The 20913-nt window shown below is 32.8% G+C and overlaps 1 protein-coding gene across 1 annotated transcript in view; it reads right to left on the bottom strand.

Annotated features, from left to right (window-relative positions):
* The window catches only part of LOC145260730 (UDP-glucose 6-dehydrogenase-like), a 235275-nt gene that overhangs the window by 15296 nt on the left and 199066 nt on the right, over positions 1 to 20913 (bottom strand). Inside the window, exon 8 of the mRNA XM_080119102.1 lies at positions 4420 to 4515. Coding sequence (XP_079975228.1) covers positions 4420 to 4515 — 96 coding nt within the window. The remainder of the gene's footprint in view (positions 1 to 4419; positions 4516 to 20913) is intronic.

Genomic DNA, 20913 nt, shown 5'->3' with positions numbered 1-20913 from the left:
GAATTAATAATTACGTATATCTGTTTAATGTAATCTGTACACAGACTGTTACTGCGATACTAACGACGACCCCCCCCACACCAAGTGTTAGAAAGAAAAAAAAAAAAGAGTGCATTAATTGATCAGCAGAACAAAGACTATAGGGAATAGCTTAGTAGAAGGACAATGGGATGAAAGTTGTTCACTAAGGAACACAAAGGAAGCTGAAATAGGATTGTTAATCAAGATGCAGCAGTAATAGAAACAAAGGACTGGATAATAGAGGTCAAGATATTAAGAGTTAGTTTATGGACAGTTTTAAGAGTGACAACGTGTTTTGTGACATTTTACAACAGAGTTTATGGAGATTTTGGGGTTTTCGATGGTTACGGGTAGTTTTGAGTTGGGGACAGCAGAAGGCAGGTGGTGGTTCGGAGCAAATCAAGATGAGCTGACATCAACTGACAAATATGGCTTTGCTCTAAGGACTAAGGTGCACATTTACATCTTAAATGTGCACCTTAGTCCTTAGAGCAGTGATTCCCAATGTGCCGTGGAATGATTACTGGTGTGCTGCAAAGAGATAATAGAGAATTGTTTTTCACAATGGTATCACAAATGCACTCAGACTCCAACTGATGTTGGAGTATTTTGTTCTCGAGTTTGTGTTTTGAGTCGTTTTATTTGATATACTTGTGAACTTGTGCTTCTCGACGTGAGAGATGACAACACAGAAGAGAAAATGAAAGAAAAAATCCACGGCACACAGCACTGGGGTGAGTGTTGTCAAATGGGAGAATGCGTGGTTGCATAGTACAAATCTGAAGAACATTTAAATCTTTTGGATCTATGTCTACAAAGTGTGGATGATATTGGTTCGCAAAATGGTATAGAAAAAATAATTTCATTTTAGGAATAAATTCACCAAATTTGGTTCAGTATGCACTTTCAATCTCAGTTGATGAACCCACCTTAACTTTAACAGATTCAAGACGGCTTCAGAACCAGCCACAAGATTTTGTCATTGTTTCCCATTTAGGCTGCCAAAGGCTCAATGATTTTGGCCTTTAACTTGTTGCAGGTAGATTTGTTGGTGTTGCGTTCTATCACAACCCATACAAAAAAGTTGAAAGGGTCACAGTAAGGCGAGTTGAGAAAACAGATGTCAGGTGAAGTATGGATTTTTTTTACAAGTATGGCAGGATGTCTCGTTCTGCTGTTACACTTATGACCTACCTGTTGTTACCAAGGTGAGCTGAGATTTCACTACATTACTCAGAACAGTGATCTTTAGCTCGAGGCCTTCACTGGGTTAATCATCGCTCGACTCCCGAGCTTCAACAATGATGATATCAGATTGTCGATCAACCATTTTTCTTTCTGATACCACCTCATAGTTGAATGCTAACTCTTTTCTACCATCTGTTTGCAAAGAAAGTCTGAAATCTCCTTATTTGCCTTTCCTTTAGGGAGGTTTAAAATTGTCCATAATCAATTATTTCATAAGACACAACTCACAACAAAAGTAATAAGAATATACATAAAATTATCAGTCGAAAATTGCAAATAAATATTGTCTGCAACTGGTATATGTATATCTAAATGAAAATGGATACCATATCTGAAGCCAACCTCCCACAATTAGCTTAAAATATCAATCAATGGAAGAATATATATGTCATGTGTATAAAGTGTGACGATACGTGGAAGTGAAACCTGGTTAGTGAGGGATGATGATATTTAGTACATCAAGAAAAATATGATCTATCATAGAACGTGCTGTCATCAACAAGTATGCTCATCTGACACAATTTTATCAGGGTAGTTGGTTATGAATATTAGGAATAATAAAAGTCCAAGGATTGACCCCCTAAAGCACACCTATATTAATAAGTTGTTTAGATGTATGGCCATCAAAGATAACCTGGATTTTTCTCTTGTCTAAGAAGGACCTGATTATGTTGACAAACCCGACAAGCAGCAAAATCACACCCCTTCACCATTGAGGTCCCCAGATACCGAAAAGCTTTCTACCCTTATAGTTTCTTCCTTCAGACTGCTAGAGTTTGGAATTCCCTCCCTGTTTCCTGCTTCCCTGATTGTACAAACATGCAGAAGTTTAAACGTAATGTGAGCAGACATGTTGCTTCTCAACTCCATAAAGTCTCTTATTAGGCATAATCTCAAATAGTAGTCCCTTATGTTCCAAGTGGCAAGATGCATTGTTTAAGGAAAAAAGAAATTTTTTTTTTTTAAATAAAAATAAGATTACGATACGATTGTTATATAAAGTCTTAAAAGATCTAATGTTCTTAAAGGAAGATTCGATCTGAATAGTATAGAAAGATATGTAGAAGAGGAAACTGATTTTGATCACATTGAAAGAAAAGATAAAAGTTCAGAGAACAGTTGAGGTAGCAAGGTTAGTAGGTAAAAGGCGGCCAAGGAAAACATAAGGCAAAGTGATAAGAATGGATTTGAGAGACAAGGGGATAAATAGAGATTTGTCCAGAGATAGATTAGTTTGGTAATAATTTCTACAAGATGTCCAATACATGCCAGCATTGAAAACAAATTTTAAGCCAGATATGATGTTCTATTTTCATATTATTGAATTAGTTTGGAATTATTTTGCTCACTTGTATAATTTTTTATTTAATTATTTGGACTATTATCCTTATCTTCTAGTTGTTTTCATGACGTTTCGGCCAATTATTTCTCTGGCCTTCATCAGGTTAATATCTATGATTCCAGGTGAGCATTGTCTAGAGGTAGCGGTTTCGATCCCACCCAAAGTCAGTCAGAGGATTAGTTGACCAAGCAGTGGTGAGATGACAACAATTATTGAAGGCAGTAATTGCTGTGAATGTTGTTGGAGGATTCAACATTCCTAACCTGTTGCGGTTAACCTGATGAAGACCAGAGGAATAATTGGATGAAACGTCGTGAAAACAACACCTAGAAGATGAATATAATAGTTCAAATAATTATATATAAAAAAAAAAAAAATTTCTATTTTCATGCTCGCATTTTTTATGGAGTAGTTGAATTACACAATGCAGATAGATTGAACCAAAAGTTTAAAATTCGTGAACTATAGCATTGAGATCATTTTTATCAACCATACGTTAATTCAAAAAAAAAATAAAAAAATAAAAAAATTTTTTTACATTATACATCAAATTGAATCAGGAAAATACAGTTAGGTGGAAATATCAATATGTCAACTTTTACATAAACAAGCGCTACTAATCACCATTTTAGTATCGAACACTATTGGATCCAATATATATCAAATTTATTACTTAGCAATAACTTGGGAATTTATCAGATTTATACATTGTATATTAGTGTATACATTACATGAAAATTAACAATATCTGTTCCCTTAATTTTTTTTAAATCATTCCTCACTCCCCTCCTCCTAACACTATTCCCTACATTCCTCTCATCACACATCTCGTTTCATTTGCTCTTCTTCCACTATCTAAAACATTTGTTGTTCAAATTATTTTATCATCTCTTCAGACGGTGAGGCACACAGTCAGGCGTGGTTTTGAAAAGCCAGCACACTAGCATTAGTGCACCCTGGCCTACAAAAAAAATGTCTAAGCAGCCCCATCAGCATTCCAAACAGTCTGAAACTAATCCCTTCTCAAAGAGACAGTAAAGCCTAGGAAGGTGGATCTTCTGAGACTAAACAGAATGATACCTTAGTCTGACAGAGCAGAAGAAATGACAATTGTCCACATTTTGTCATGTATAAGAAACAAAGTCTGCAAAGTCTTCAAGAACAAGAACCTCATTCAAACGAAGATTCTTTCTTTTTTATTCAAATATCTAGACTGACATTTTGCTAGATGTAAGTATCTTGTGAGATTGTGAATTTCGTCGATCAACAAGTCTTTGTATTCTTCATATGTTGTTGTAAGGGTACTTAATATAGCATAGCCAGTTGTGCCCCATTGATTAAAATGGAATTAATCATCTGGATCTACATCAAGCAGCTCTTCATCCAAAGATGCCTGCAATGCTTCTCTGCCAATGGTGGTGGCTCAGATAATTAGCAACAAACTAACACCTTCTCAAAGTGAAGGCAAAGCCTAGGAGGGGTGGATCTCTTAAGACTGAACAGAACCCTAATTCAACCTGATAGAGACGTATCCGAGAAAGTATTATATATATTAAAGGGATATTCTTCCTATAGAGAATCTTATCACTGATTTTTATTGATCAAAGAAATTCTGTTAAGATTTTTCATAGTACATTAGTTTTTTTGTACTGGATAAGGTACATTCTAGAAGGACATGTTTTATTCTTAGAGTTTCACATGTACATTCGTTTTTCTTTATAAATAAGAGTGAGCTAATTGTATATGATTGATGCAAAAATATAAATGCCAAAATCCAGGATCAAGAAGGAAAAAAACAATGTACTCACTTCATGATTTGCGTAGGTTCAACTTTAGGATCATAGATACACACACTAGCACCTTCCTCCATTAAATGTTTGCAAATATAAATTGCGGACGATTCCCTGTAAAAGATGAGAGAGTGGAGTTTAAAACTTTATAAAAAAAATATGTTCTTAAATTGAAAAAAAGAAAATAGCTCATATCTTATAAAGTTATTGTATGAAATTTTACAAGTTGGATCAGAATAACATTTAAGTTGACAGATCGATATTTGTTTCTGACTAGCTAATCTTTTTTCTTTTGATTATATATATAAAAAGGTACTTTTTTTTACAACATTAATTATTGCAATTTGACAAAGTTTTCGGGGGGGTTTTCTTTATTAATGCCCTTAAAAGAAAAATCAGCTTACAGCATTAATAAAATCACATTTAACAATTTTCCTACCTAAAACAGAAAAACAATTACATTTTTTCTTACATGAATATTAACACATTCATTTCTCCACTTTACTTAATTGCTGGTAAATAAACATTTTCCAATTAGTACACTATTTAAAGTGCTGTTTTAATTTGATGTGGTATACACCCAAGCTTTTAAGTTTCCAAAATGCACTTTAGAACACTGTATATAAAGCTGGCACATCTTCATGCATAGCATAATACATTATATTTTAATAATATTAATCAAATATTTATATGAAAAAAACAATAATGTAAAATAAAGTTACATTATAAAAGATACTTAAGTTTTCTAGGTTAAAAAATCGCAGATTTGAATAACAGTAAACTTACTTCCCTTGATCATCATATTTACAGTTACTTTTCTTTGACTCTTCTCTATTTAAAAAAAAAAACTATGCTGTTGTGGGTCTTAAGTTCTCACCTACACATAACTTTGATATAAATCATTTTATTAATTTATGATGGCACAAAGGAAAAACTAAAACAAAGTTTGAAAATCCATATCTAAAATAAAATGTACACGTTTATATATGGAAATTATTTTACTGTAGACTCTCCTTCTGATAATATATCTCCACCCAAGCAATCTATGTGCACATCTCCATATATAATATTTTGATTGCTGAAATTCCCTTCTGGACTAAAGTAACATAGGTTTGCAATAACAGTTGCTACATACAAATTCAATACATCTACCCTGATAGCCACTATCTTATGTAGTTTACAACCACCATTTCTGACACATTCACTCGTGATAATAAAATGCTACATTACATCCAATGAGCAACACCATGATAATCGCCACATCTACAGAGGAAGCAGTTGCTATTTTTCTCTCTCAAATATGTAGTGCTCCCACCGCTACCAGTTGAAACTGGGTCAAATTCTATATTTTCCTATGATATTGTGCTTGCACTGCCATTAACTGGCTTTTACGTACATACATACATACACATAACCTACTTTTTCCATTTTTCGATTCACAAATAATAAGGTCTCCCCTGGCAGAGCTCTGATTATTCTTATAATCAGGATCAACAGTATTTGCATCAATAAACAAACACTAACCTACCATTCAAATATGGTGTTGCAATGATACCTATTTTTCCCCACTGACTACATTGCTGCGCTTTTTTTCTTAGATTTGCCAACAAAACACACCGGGCCTATAACACAGGAAATGAAATACATTGGTTCTTTCCGTTTTTACACGAGTTTTTGCTATTTCAAATTACTACTACATGGCAAAATTGCAGTAGATGACGAACACACAGACACAGAAACACGTCAGGCTCAGAGAAGTGGATTTGTTTATCACACGTGCATCTTTATATGTAGAAAATTAATTGTCTCTGCAAAATCTAATCAAGATTGGAACCTGTAGAAGTCAACTTAAAAAAAAAAAAATTGAGGAGGTGGACCTAATGTAAAAAAAACATAAAAAACAAAAAAGAAAAACAGTAGGAAAAGAAAAGTAAATAATCAAAAATAGTAAAGTTATGAATTTATTAAGGTAGGTAGTTTTTTTGGTCATTTTTGTAATGAGGTCTCTCGCTTGGTATAGACCGATGGTTTTTGTCGGGGAGAAAAAAAATAGTAAAAGTTATGATCGTTTTGTTTAATAACTTCCATATGCTTGGTAAAATCCAATGGTTTTCATTGTTTGCTGGGTGTTGCCAAGTGAGACTAATGGAGAAAAGGGATGTAAACTGCAGAAGATTATATATGAGAGAGAGAGACACACACACACACGCAGACAGACAGTTGGGAATATATATATTCTTCTCAATTCTCTTTCTCAGGACATTTTTTATAATAGAAAAAAAAAAAAAAGAAAAAAAAAAGCAGTTTGCCACACTAATTCCTTTTTATAAAAAAAAACTTCAAATTTTATCTTTTTTTTTGGGGGGGGGATAGTAATTTAAACAAACCGAACCACAGAAACGGGTAGTACAGGAATAAAAATAAAAACATTTATACCAACACCTATATATAAACATATCAGTACAGACCGAAACAATTGTACACTTGTATAGTGAATGAACTTAACAATTTTGGGGATGAGCATAAAAATAAATGTCTATTCTCAGTGAATAATATATATATATATATATATATATATATATATATATATATATATACACACACACACACACACACTAGTAATGGGACAATTCCAATATTTTTCCCTGATTCTGATGCAATTACAGATTCTGTTCTAAATTACCAATTCAAATTCTAAATCTCTCAAAAAGTAGAACTCCACTTTTTGGTCAATAGGAGGAAAGGTAATGGACAGTGTTTGTCTACTTTTAAACATAGATCTAATTTTCTTTTTAAGTTTACATTTAGTTAATGTTTTCTTCTTATATATTGTATCCAAGTTTTTGATTAAACTCACTGAGATTTTCATCAATGTTTTTCCCTTGTGCCATTTTTTCTGGATCATTTTACCTAAATTCATTACTATAATCTATAAATTTTAATTTTAATGGTAGTTTAAAATCAATAATTATCACTTTATTATTAGCATCAGCAATGGAAAATTAAGTAAAAAAATTAACAGGAATAGTTTTTTTAGAATCGAAAATTCCAATTTTTCCAATTCCAATCAAACATCCCAACACTAATATATTTCTTAACTTTATCAATTCTATTCTTCACTAGAAACAGAAATTCATTACATAACTCATAAGTTTTAAAACAAAATTATTTTAAATAAATACACTAACCATAAATATTTATGCTTGCAAACCTTTATATATATATTGTATGGGTGTCATAGCCTTTGTTTCTTAATTCTTTATTTATTTCTATTTATTGTCTATGTGCAATTTTTAATACTACAACGTCCATTACTGGTAGCAATATCGCTGATAATGAGTCACTATGTAAACATTAAACTAATCTAATGTTCATAGTAAATAAATTAAGTTAGTGTATTTTAACAATGTTTGAATACTGTACACTCTTTTACCCTTATCCTCGAATGGCCCCTGGGCCTTGATAAGTGGTGATACCTATGCAATATATATATATATATATATATATATAGTTCATCTACAAACAGTCATTTTTCTATATCATGATTACACTATGAGGATGACGGCTATAAACTTGTTTAAGCATTTCTCAGCTATTTGCCATTGTGTCATGAAAACACGCTAAGATCTTAAAGTTTTCAAGCAACACCCGATTCAAAAGTCAAAGATTTTATTTCTTATCAATCATCTTCCCCCCCCAAAAAAAACAAAAACTTTGGCACATTTTACAGATCTGTTTCATGCATGAGGGGGAAAAGGTGATATTTGTATGTTAATATTGGATATTCCATATGTGAATTCATCAGAAAACCCAGACAGTTTTCCAAGAGAAAAAATATATAGAGATAATAAAATCCCTGCTCCTAAATCACTTTAAAACAAATTTTTTTAAATAAAAACTGAGGAAATTAAATCACATGATTGTAAACTAATTCTAATTGTATTATATTAAATCAGTACAACACATAGTTTTGTATTATGATTGTATAATGTTTTTAGTGATGAGAAATTATACTAAGTGCTTTTGCTCATTGTAGTAATAATTTTATCTTTGAAAACAAACTCACAGCATTATAGTAAACATGTTAGAATGTCCGTTTGATAATTTATATGTTTGGTTTTAATCTGTTATATAAAAGGGAAAATGTGTGTGTGTGTGTGTGTGTGTGTGTGTGTGTGTGTGTGTGTGTGTGTGTGTGTGTGTGTGTGTGTGTGTGTGTATAAAACGTATCGGACTGTGGCAAAATTGTATTGGTAGAAAGATCAATCTCTCGGTCAAATAATATCTAAAAATTAGCCAAAATAATTTATTCTGTCTGGGTGAACTTTTTGCGTCAACATTTTTGCATGTCATATGCCTAGCAATCTGCATGTATGTTTAAAAAAAAACGTTATTTCGACCCGTCATATCATAAGTCATCATAGCCATGACAGCTAGCACATTAGCTTTTTTCACCTCCTTTTCTTCTTCTGCGTTACAGGTTAAAGCCTGCCTACTGTGACTAATTTTTTTTTTTGTGATTGCACGGACACTCACTGCTATTTTGATTGAAAAAAAAAAAAAAAAAAAGTTGTTTTGATTGATTTGTTTTTCTGGGGATTGTTCATTATCCTTGGTATACCAGCTCTCTCCATCCAGGCAACGTTGGATACCCCTGCTAGTCTATTATATAAAACACAAATATCCGTGTGTTAATGTGTGTGTGTTTGTATGTCTGCTAAAAACTTTTTGTCATCCACATCAAAACAGCCTGAACGTAGTATCGTTCGAAAGAGCGATCTCTCGAAAAATTAGGAAAAAATCGTCAATTATTTCATGTAGAAATGCTTTGTTTGAATGTTTTTCTTTTGATGCTGTTTGTAAATCGCGCATGCACAAATGGTCGATTTGTGGTTTTATTTTAAAAAGCTCATGCAAAACAGCTCCCACAGCACATTAACATTTTTTACAGATCCATTTCGTTATTAGAAACAAATGGTTATTATATCAATATGGTCTCTTTTAATGCATATAATCTTCAGAAAAATTAGAAATTCTTTGCTTAGATAGAAACTATGCATGGCAATATAATGCTGCAAAAAAAATAAATAAATAAAAAATAGTTCATAGATGACTCAACATCATGTTTGTTCCAGCAACTATCTTTGTTCATATATATATGTGCCGGCTTGTCTTCTATGATTGGGCAATTCCATCTTTTAAAAAAAACAAAAAAAAAAAAAACAAAAAAAAACAAAGGGATGGTAGGTGTTTGTTTATATATATATATATATATATATATATATATATATATATATATATATATATGGATGGAGAAGTTAAAAGATGAGGTAGATTCTTTAAGAGACTTATTGGGATAATACAAAACTCAACAAATTGCTTTGGAGCTTATATAGAAGATAATTTTGATATTGTCGTTCTTTTATTCTTCATCTTTATATATATATATATACATATATATGTGTGTGTGTATGGGGCATGTGTATATATATGTGCGTGTGGGGGGCATTTATATATATATATATATATATATATATATATATGTGGGGGGGGGCATGTGTATATATGTGTGTGTGTGTGTGGGAGGGGGGCATGTGTATATATGTGTATGTGGGGGGGGGCATGTATATATATATGTGTGTGTAGGGGGGGATGTATATATGTGTGTGTGGGGGGGCATGTATATATATATATATATATGTGTGTGTAGGGGGGCATGTATATATATATGTGTGTGGGGGGGCATGCATATATATATGTGTGTGTGTGTATGGGGCATATATATATATATGTGTCTGTGTGTAAGGTGCATGTATATATATATGTGTCTGTGTGTAAGGTGCATGTATATATATGTATGTGTGTGCGTATGGGGCATGTATATAAATGTATGTGTGTGTGTATGGGGCATGTATATAAATGTATGTGTGTGTGTATGGGGCATTATATATATATATATGTGTGTGTGTGTGTGTGTGTATGGGGCATGTATATATATATGTATATATATATATATGTGTGTATGTATGGGGTATGTATATATGTGTGTGTGTGTGTGTGTGTGCGTGCGTGCGTGTGTGTGAATGGGGCGTGGCTCTGAAACTAAGGAATAAGGGTGGAGAGTTGTATGTTTTGATTTCAATACTAGCTGATGGCACCCAAGTAATACATATATATTTTTAGTTTTGATCTCACTACCATATATTAAATTCAATATAACAATCATTAGGAATTTATCTCTATAATATTAAATATGTAGGAATTATTCCATCATATTTAAGCCTATTTTATGACCAGGCAACAACCGGGCGGCCTACAAGTATATAATAGTGCTTGACCAATAGACAGCAACTCAATGTAGCCATTTTGGTGGTGTCACTTTTCAAAGATGTGACTTTAGTTGAAAACACACCCAACGACACATTTTGAAGTAACTTAATCTTCATGACATGCAGAATTTTGTATGTGAACAGTAAGCGAACCAACTGTTGTTCTGCTCATTGTGCAACTGATCTTGAGAAGAACCAGAGTATCTCTGGCTAGACGATTCCTGGGAGGTTTGAGGGGAGGGGGAGGGTTAAAAGCATTGAGATGCCGCACTCTGCACTGAAAGTAAAATGCAAAGAAGAGAGACCAAAAACTAGCCTCTATTTCACTCTCAGGTTGCAAAGACATTTTCAAGTAAAAAAAAAAAACAAATAAAAAAACTTCACAACATGAGCTTAAAATTTTGAGATGCCACTAGAAATTTTAATCTTTCCAGTTTTTTTTGTTTTTTTTAAACTTATGTAAACATGTTAAGTCCAAAGTAGCTGAGCAGCGGCTTGGTTCCCACTAGTTTTGGCAAATGGCAAATAGGGTGCTGAACAGAAGCGTGTTCTCTATCCCAACCATCATCAATGAACCTGAGGTAATCTCTTCAGCATCAGACAAAGCCAGACTCTTTGCGAAGAACATTGCAGCTAATTGTACCCTATGCGATCAAGACTATCAACCACCACCTTATTTCCGCCTGTATCAGAAAACACGCTATGTGACATACAAATATCTCTGCATGATGTTACCAAGCTAATCAAAAACCTTGATTACAGTAAAACAACTGGCCCTGACGGCATTCCAATTATAGTGCTGAAAAAACTTCAACCAGAACTAGCTCCCATACTTACAAAGCTGTTTAAGCATTGTCTTAAGGAGAATTGCTTCCCAAAACCCTGGAAAACCTCATCAGTATGCCCTGTATTTAAGAATTCAGGTGATCGGTCATCTTCCTCTCAGTACAGACCAATTAGTCTCCTGTGCGTCATGAGTAAGTTGCTGGAATCTGTTAAATAGAGAAGTAGTCAACCACCTCAGCAAAAATAACCTTCTTAGTGACATGCAATATGGTTTCTGTTCTGCTAGATCTACAGCAGATGTGATAGAATTAGTGAAGCTCTTGACAAAGGCTTCCTTTCTAGGGCAATTGCTCTTGACATATCAAAGGCCTTTGATAGGATATAGCATAAAGGTTTACTTCATAAAGATATCCAGCTACGGTATAGTTGGAAATGTTTTCTCAATTATTAGATCATTTCTTTCTGATAGGTTTATAAGAGTAGTGATTGATGAGCAGAAATCAAAAACTCAGTATTAATGCTGGGATCCCTCAGGCATCCATCCTGGGACCAACTCTCTTCCTGATCTACATCAATGATCTTCCAAATAACATCCTAAGATCATTCGTTGACATTTATGCTGATGACACTACCATCTATGGCAACACATCAAAGGCCGTAAATGACCATGTTCTCTCTGACTCTCTCTCCTCTGATCTTGAGCACATGGTACAATAGAGAAAGCAGTGGCTGGTTACTTTTAATGCATCTAAAACCAAGCTCCTGTCTTTACATCATCACTGCTCTGATCCTCATCTGGCATCAATTGAAATGAACGTCTTAAGGAGGCTTCATGTTTTGACAAGCTTCTGGGCTTGACCTTTACTCCTGATCTGAAATGGAACACACATCAAATCCATTGCCAAGGCCGCTGGAAAAATGGTAGGATCGTTCTACGACTCCAGTAGATATCTCAGTCCTGATACAATTCTCTACCTATATAAAAGCCAGGTATGACAAATAATGGAGTACTGTTGCCACATCTGGGCAGAAGCTACTAGAAGCAGCTTCTTCTGCCTTGACAGAGTTCAAAATAGATTTCATAGGTTGGTGTGGGATGCCTTTTTCTCTTTCCTGCAACCTTTTTCCCACAGAAGAGACGTTGCAAACCTGTCTCTGCTTTATCGTTATTTTCATGGCAAGTGCTCACCTGAGCTTCAATCTATGGTCTCCCCTTGCCAAACTTTCAGGAAAAATACTCGTCTAGCCAAAACTACTATCACTAATTCCCCCACTCTTTATCTGTGCCTAAACCTAAACGTAGATTCCATGAACAAAGCTTCTTTCTTAGAAGTGCACGCCTGTGGAACTCTCTTCTGTTTGCCTGCTTTCCAGCTGACTACAATTTGATTATCTTCAAGTCCAATGTAAACAAATTCTTGATAAACCGTCCCCGTAACTAATCCAATTTACAAAATTTCTACTACTTATGATTACTATGCTATAATCCCATTGACAAATGTATACCCATTAATCCTTATCCTTGGGTGGCCTCCGGGCCTTGATAAGTGGTGATTCCTTTGTAAAAAAAAAAAAAAAAAGCATTAGAAACGGTCTAAGCAAATCAATCAACGTTTTAAAGGTAACTCATCTCCTCAAGACTTTACAGTCTTTAGGAGTCGTATACCATACAAATGCTGAATGATTTGCATAGATTGTTTCTAATGTTTATATAATTTTATTTATAAAGCTCTATTTTTTATTGAGCAATTCTGAAAAAAAAAAATTATTTTAAGTTCATTTTATATATATATATATATATATATATGATGATGATGATTGCAACGTCTTGTCAGACGAGCACCACTCCCTCAGACACTTAAAGTCCATGAGCCCAAAAATGATCCCATCGCCACAGGACCATTTTAATAGACAAATCTTGAGGGAGTATCTATACACAAATGATGTTACAGAGTCTTAGCTTTGTACGATAGCTAAGTCTCTCTTTCGGTTCAAAATGTTGAGATCCAGCAATAATATATAATAATTATTTCCACAGTCAAACAACGTCGCAACTCACAAAAGCCACGACAGCCAACAAGCCTCGAGTTTTGCCCTCATTTAGGCTAATCAGTCAGACAGATCCTACTTGCGAGACATCCCTTGTTCGAGGCAAAGTAGGTTCATACCATAGTCGGATTTCGTTGTGGTTTGCTTAACCTGTGTTAGTTGATAGACTTTCTTGTGTGTGGTGTGTTTGTTCATATGACAGACTAATCACCTCGTATGGAAGAGGGTCGGGTTTTGAATCCTAAGTGCGGATATACCTAACTGATGAGCCCAAATGAGGGCGAAACTGGAGTCTTGGACTTCCGGTTTGTTGGCTGCTATTGCTCTGGTGAGCTGCAACATTGTTTGACCGAAAATAATTATATAATTCCTCACATTCTGAAAATTATACATATATAACATGAATTCTCCCTGCCGATTTCAACCTATGAGGTTCACACAATAAGTTGTCCAAAATCTACACTGAGGATTTGTCTATATTGATGATGGCTTGTGTAGAACCACCCACACTTTTTGGAACAATTGCTAATTTCAGTCGGTGCAATTAGCAACTAATTGCATGGACAGAACAGACAATCAACTTCAGGGTTTATATTAGAGTTATTTATTCTCCTAAATAAATGCTTTAATGAAAACTGAAGGTGCATCCCTCCCAATTGTTTTAAACATGCCCCCAGATACAAATCTAGAAATTTCTGTCATATATACATATATATATATATATATATATATATATACACACACACACTAGCTGTACCCGGCCACGTGTTTCTGTGGCTCAGTTTGTTAAAATGGAACACATTACTCCAGAAAAATTGCATTTTGTATTGTTTATTTACTTTTATTATTTTTTGCAATTTTTTTTTTATCAATAAAAGTTGCCCCCCCCCCCCAAAAAAAAAAAAGATGAACTTTTTACCATAAATTGTTGGGTGAAAGTTTTTTGAGGAAAACTTTCATTTAAAAAAAAAAAAAAAATTTGGCAGTTAACGTTTCATTTTGAAAACGGAATTTTTATTATAAAAAGAACAGATGAATGCTTTACGAGTATATGAACGCTGTAAGTAGTTAGGTGAAAGAGAAAAGTTTCATTTTTTTTTTTTTTCAAGAGAATGTACAAATTATTTTTTGTCAACAGATGTTAAGAAAATAAACAGAAAAAATACTTCCATCATATTAATTAATTATGCAAAAAAATAAATAAAATGTTGAGGTAGTGTTTCAACATTTGAACAATGCTTGGTTGAATCCGGTGATTGCCGGCTGAACCCTAAACATAATTGAAATTGAGGAGGAGGGTCAAATTCTGCATGAGTACCATTCTTTTTAATTTTGTCTTTTGTTCAATTTTTTGAGTGAGCTATCAGTGATTGCAAATTAATAAATATAACCAAAATGCAAAAAATCCAATTAAATAATTTTGGTAAGTGCTCAGCTTCTAATACAAATCCTAGTAAATCAATCTCCCTTATTGGAAACACTCAAGGGAAGGACAAAACCAAATTATTGCCAGTATGTTTGAGAGAGGTTCTAATTTTTCTTTGTTTTTTTTTTTGTTTTTTTTTCAATATTTTAAGATTTGACACTCAGCTACCAGATTTTTATGAGTCACTCGGTTTTTAATATAATGTAAGTAGATCTAGATGTTTATAACTTACGATAAAACTATCTGAGTATGCGCTATTTTATGGTGGTTGTAAAAATGGAATGGAAACTTAAATTTCGCCCCGTTTTAATCTTTTTTTTTTTTTAATTGTGCCCCTCCAAACGAATATAATCAAAAGAATAACATTCAACAATTGTGCTTTATATATATAAAACACAAAATATTAAAAAAAAAAATAATATTAATAACGAAAGGAAAATAATTCCATTTTTAAACGAAAAAAGTCAGTTTAGTATATCTTTTTGTTATTTTTTTTACATAAGTCCAACTTACAATGTCGACATTTATTTACAACGAATAAACAATGTCGACATTTATTTACAACGAATAAACACTCCAATCTACCCATGTTAAGAACGGCTCTCGGAATAGACCCCCAATCTACCCATGTTAAGAACGGCTCTCGGAATAGACAACCCTAATCTACCCATGTTAAGAACGGCTCTCGGAATAGACACCCTCAACCTCCCCATGTTAAGAACTTAACGGAATGAAATTCAAATTTCCGTTCCCTTTTTACAACAACTGTAAAACAGAGTATTCTATGCAAATTTGACCTAACTTAGTGTATTTATGTAATTTTTTTAAGTAAAAATAATATTTAGGTTTGGATATAAATTCCTAAACTTATTTCACCCTAAATAATTTAGGGGGCTGAAATAGGAATCTAATTGAATCTTTAATTTCCTGAATAGTAAAGAGATGATCCACAATGGTCGATTTGATGCTAATATCCATTTTTTAGGTACGGGCAAAAATAAATGAATAAGAATAGGGGGGGGGGGGCCTAGTTTTGAAAGCCGATTTATCATAATTTTTTTTGTACGTTTCCGACAACTTTTTGATTGTATTTGAAAGATTAAGGACTAAACTTAATTTCCCAAAGGAAAAAATATTTGTACACATAAAAAAGTTATGAAAAATGTTTTCACGGCGAGCTTACCAATTCAGCTAAATTTTGAAGGTAAATTCATTGTAAAAATCCTTTTAGAGATAAATATTAGTTTTCTCAGTCTATTTCAAAGATAAATAGTAAAGTTCTAAGATATTGAATTAAATTAAAAAGAACAAAAAAAACACCTTGTTTGTGCTAAAAATAGCTGAATTAGCCCTACAACCGAGTGTTTTTGCCGTTCGCATAAGAACAACAAACCATACTTTTGGAAATACGGAATATACAGAGGCCCAAAATCTGAGACAGCTGTCTGAGAATGACATCATGTAATTAAAAGGAAGGAGGAGGGGTGCTGGGTTTCTTTTTTTTTTTCTTTTTTTTTTTTTTTACCCCAGACGGGCATCCGCACATTTCTATTGTAAATGTTTGTCTAAATTTTACCATTTTTCTCTGTTCCTGTTTTTAAATTAATTTTTTTTTTAAATTATTGGCCAATAAAAATTATGTTATGCCAAAAGCTTCACATTCTTGCAAGCAAGGAAATTATTAAAATCTTGCATATAAAAATTATGCAAAATCTGTAATTTAAAAAAAAAGTAGAAATATTTTTGCTATTATAATTTTTTTTGTGTGAAAATATTAAATAAACAATGCTTAAGTCATTGGTAATATCGGTAGTGCGAGAAATTCATTTTTCTTCGAGTTATATCGAATTCATTAATACAGACTTTAGGAGCTTTTTTTGTGATGTTCGTGTAAAAATTATTTTTTTTTGTTACAAATTACAATGCTTTACTTATATAAAAAAAGCAAAAATAAATTCTTGCGTTTTTTATTTACTACTGAAACCCATAACTTTAGTAAAGGTATTTTTTGTTTAAACAAAATAATACATTTTCACTAAGAGTTAAGTAAAAATAATTAGTTCATTATATTCTGCGATCATTATTTCATAAATACTAAAAACTTCATTAAAATTGGTTAATTTCCTGATTTTTGGTGAATTTTTAAGTAAAGGGAAAGGTCAAAATGTTTATACATTTTGAGCATCGGTATTCATTTTGCCCGTACCTACAATTTTTCGATGAATATTTGATAGGAAAGCAACCACATGTGGTTAATTTAAATTAAATTTCAATCACATGGTTACATTATCAATAATCATGTGATTAAATCCATATAAAATTTACCGATATTGTAAAGACATTCTGTTTACATTAAGCTAGACCATGGCCTGTAGTGGTGAGGATCCTTTTAGTGATGTCACATGACGGCAGGCGGTGATAAATAATTGTCCCCAAAATAAAAAAATGGCCCATCGGTACAAAGAAAACCACCTATTTATTAAAGAAAAATTAAGTATGTTATAATTTAAAAGAGATATATAAAAACACACATGTGTACAGTAAACATATACCAAAATGCCGAAGCAATCGTTCCAGTGGTTATTTAGACTACTAATAACAAACGAACCAAGAATTACATTTTTATATATATATATATATATATGGTTGAGATTACTTTATAAATATTAATTCTTTCATATTTATAATATACTTTAGTTTTACCATCTTGAATCATTTTGGTCAATTTAATTGTAATTTTTATTTTATATATATATATATATATATATATATATATATATATAGATAGATAGATAGAGAGAGAGAGAGGGAGAGATAGATATAAAGATTATAAATTTTATTTTAATGATATAATTTGAAAGCAGATACATATTAAACAGGCAATTCTGTTTTTAGGGTACAGGCGATACATATCAATTATGTACACAAAGAACATACATAAAAATACAACTGTTTGTCAACTATAAAAACTTTGTTTAAATGGTTTAAAATATTATCAGTAATGGCTTATAAAATCTTATACATGTGTTTATCTGATATGCAAATATTATGAATCATGCAATTTTCTAATCGGAAGAAATCAATTTTTTTTTTTATTGGTGGGAGAGAAGTATTTGTTTTAAATATTTTTAACCATTAAAGTGATTCCCGTAATGGCCAGCCAGAGTGTTTGAGATAAATGTGACATTTTTTAGAAAGGATAGCGCTGTAACACAGCGCATATGAGAGTATCAGCAGCAGCAGTTAAAGGATGGATGGGAAACGATTGTTTTAGCAGCAGGAACAGCGTTTGCAAATTAGCAAGTGTGTTCGGGCCTGCGTCTGAAGAAAACAGAAAACTGTGGTCAAGGGAGAAAAAAGTTGACGCCAAAGGAGACGGACATGTAAAGTGAAGGCAAGAATGGGTCAACTGTGGCTAGTATACGGTCAGAAGAAAGAGAAACGCGTGCCAGGTTAGATGAACAAGTGGTAGCGAGAGACTTTATGTCGAGATGGGAGAATAACGGTAATAAATGCTTTCGTTTAAAAAGAAAAAACGCTGATCCGGATTTATTTATGTTATTGCGCATCACTTAGAAGATGTTTTGCCGAATTAAGCTCAACCACAGCCCCCATCCGGATGGAACCTGAATCTGGAACAGGTGGTGTTCTTAAAAATGTGCCTGAATATGGTTATGTTAGAAAGGATGTGAAAATAAAAATCTGAGAAAATATGTAATTTGATTAATGCAATTAAAAAATATCACATATACAGTATAATTGCATTGCCATATTGGTTCTCATTAGATCACCAAAGTTAAGCAATGTGGAGCCTTACCAATACCAGTCTGGTGACCATTTGGCAATGCTAGTTGCTGTATGTCCTCTCCCATGTTGGGGTATACATGCAACTGAGGATCGTTTGTGAATTTGATAATGCCTAGAAACTTCCCCTTTAGAGGAAGCCAGCGAATCCCAACCAGGGCTAATATCACATCAGGTATTACTGGCTCATTTTAATTTCTACTAGCATGGCTACCCGGCATTGCCTGGGTAGAGAGAGGTGGTATACTAAGGATACTGAGCAACCCCCAGAAAAATAAAACAAACTTTTGTTTCAATCAAAATAGCGAGTGTCCGTGCAACCACAAAAAAAAATTTTTTTAAAAAATCAGTCACAAGTACCAATTTTTTCACGGTCCGATGCATCTGTCAAAAGTTTTTGGCATACATACAAGCACACATAGACATACACACAAACTAATACACATTTTCCCTTTCATATAATAGATAATTCTCTCCAATTTACCTATGGTTTAACTTCTATTAAAACAGATTTTCATGGTGAGATTAACACTTTAGAAAGTTTTTTGTAAGACAAAGGAGTTATTATCTATGTTACTTATCTCTACTATTTTATAACTGTGTGTGTGTTTGTTCCCTATGAATTCTGAAATGGTTGGACCCATTATTTTTTTAATTCACACAAAGGTACTTAATGTATTTAAGAGTTCTATGTAGGTTTTGTATCAGAATACATCTGATAAGTATAGAAAATCAAACAAATCCGATTTTATGTCATGAAAATATTGTGCCATGAAACAAGTGTTACATCTCTTTAGCACAAAACTACCCAATGTTATAAAGAAAACATTGGATGGTTTCCTGATAAAGGGATGTAATTCTTGTATCTACAATAATATGATACAATTTCAGAAGAGTGTATTTTGATTTTATTTTCAATATTTTAAACTTATTTTAATGGTATTTTTATTTATACTAAAAAAATAATTTAATAGTATTTATTTCAATTTTATTTTTAATATTTCAGCACAAATTTTTACTGGACATAAAGAATACAATTTTCAAGGCCTTTCAAGATATTTTTCATATTTTCAAGGATTTTTCAAGGTAATAATAGAAATAAGGCCTTTTCAAGGTAAAAGTCAAAATTTAAGGACTTGTCAAGTCTGTGCGAACCCTTTTGAAAAAAAAAAATAGTAAAAATATATTTAGTTTTTTTCTTAATCTGGTGCTTGTCATTAATCACAAAGATGGGAGTGTGATACCACATGCCCCCTGCCTTGCTCGACAACAAACGCCGACCCCAATGCTCTTTCCACGTTCTTCGCTTTCATCTTTTGATTGTGCCATTATTTCTCACACCAGTATATAAAAAAATAAAAAAGTAAAAAACTCAAGAGAAACAAAGTTTGTATATGTCGGTTGAGATCTGAGTATATGTGACACCATTGCGGAAAAACAATCCTCTAATGTCCACATCTACATAGTTTGTCGAGCCCACTTTGTCATCAGTTGGCATCAGCTCATTTCAATCTGCCTTCTGCATCCAACTCAAGACCGTTCGTAAACTGCTGCAAAACTCATTATCACTCCTAAAACTGCCCATAAACTAACTCTAAATATATTGCTCGCCATTGTTCCAATCACAGCAGACACACCTTGATTAACAATCCTATTTTAGTTCCCTTTGTGTGTCTTGGTGAACAACTTCCTATCTATTGTTCTGCTAATAAACTTATTTCCTCTTTTTTGGTCATTTTTTTTTCTCTTTTTTGTTTACTTCCCTAACACTTTGAGAGGGGGAACATCTATAGTATCACAACAAATTAGTATTTTTTTATTTATCAAGTTAGTTTATGCAGAAACCTTTCAAAGCAGAGAAAAGAAAAGTGATAAAAAATGAAGAAAACTTTATTAGTCAATTGATAAAAGAGTAAAGAAGAGTGGAGAAACCATGTTAGATTAAACACAGAAGAATGAGGCGAAAATACAAGAAAAAAAGATTAATTTCTGAAGATTAATTCCCAATAGTATTACATGAAGAGTAAAATACAACTGATTGGTATAAGGTTCATTGTTTAATAATTCAGAGTTTGATATAAAATAACAGATAGCAACAATAAAAAATCATTTTTTTTT

Source organism: Euprymna scolopes, chromosome 3 (genome assembly GCF_053919585.1).
Source record: "Euprymna scolopes isolate OS-2025 chromosome 3, ASM5391958v1, whole genome shotgun sequence".
Lineage (NCBI taxonomy): Eukaryota > Metazoa > Mollusca > Cephalopoda > Sepiida > Sepiolidae > Euprymna > Euprymna scolopes.
Note: the sequence above shows the minus strand (reverse complement) of the source record. Positions and strands in the feature narration are given on the sequence as shown.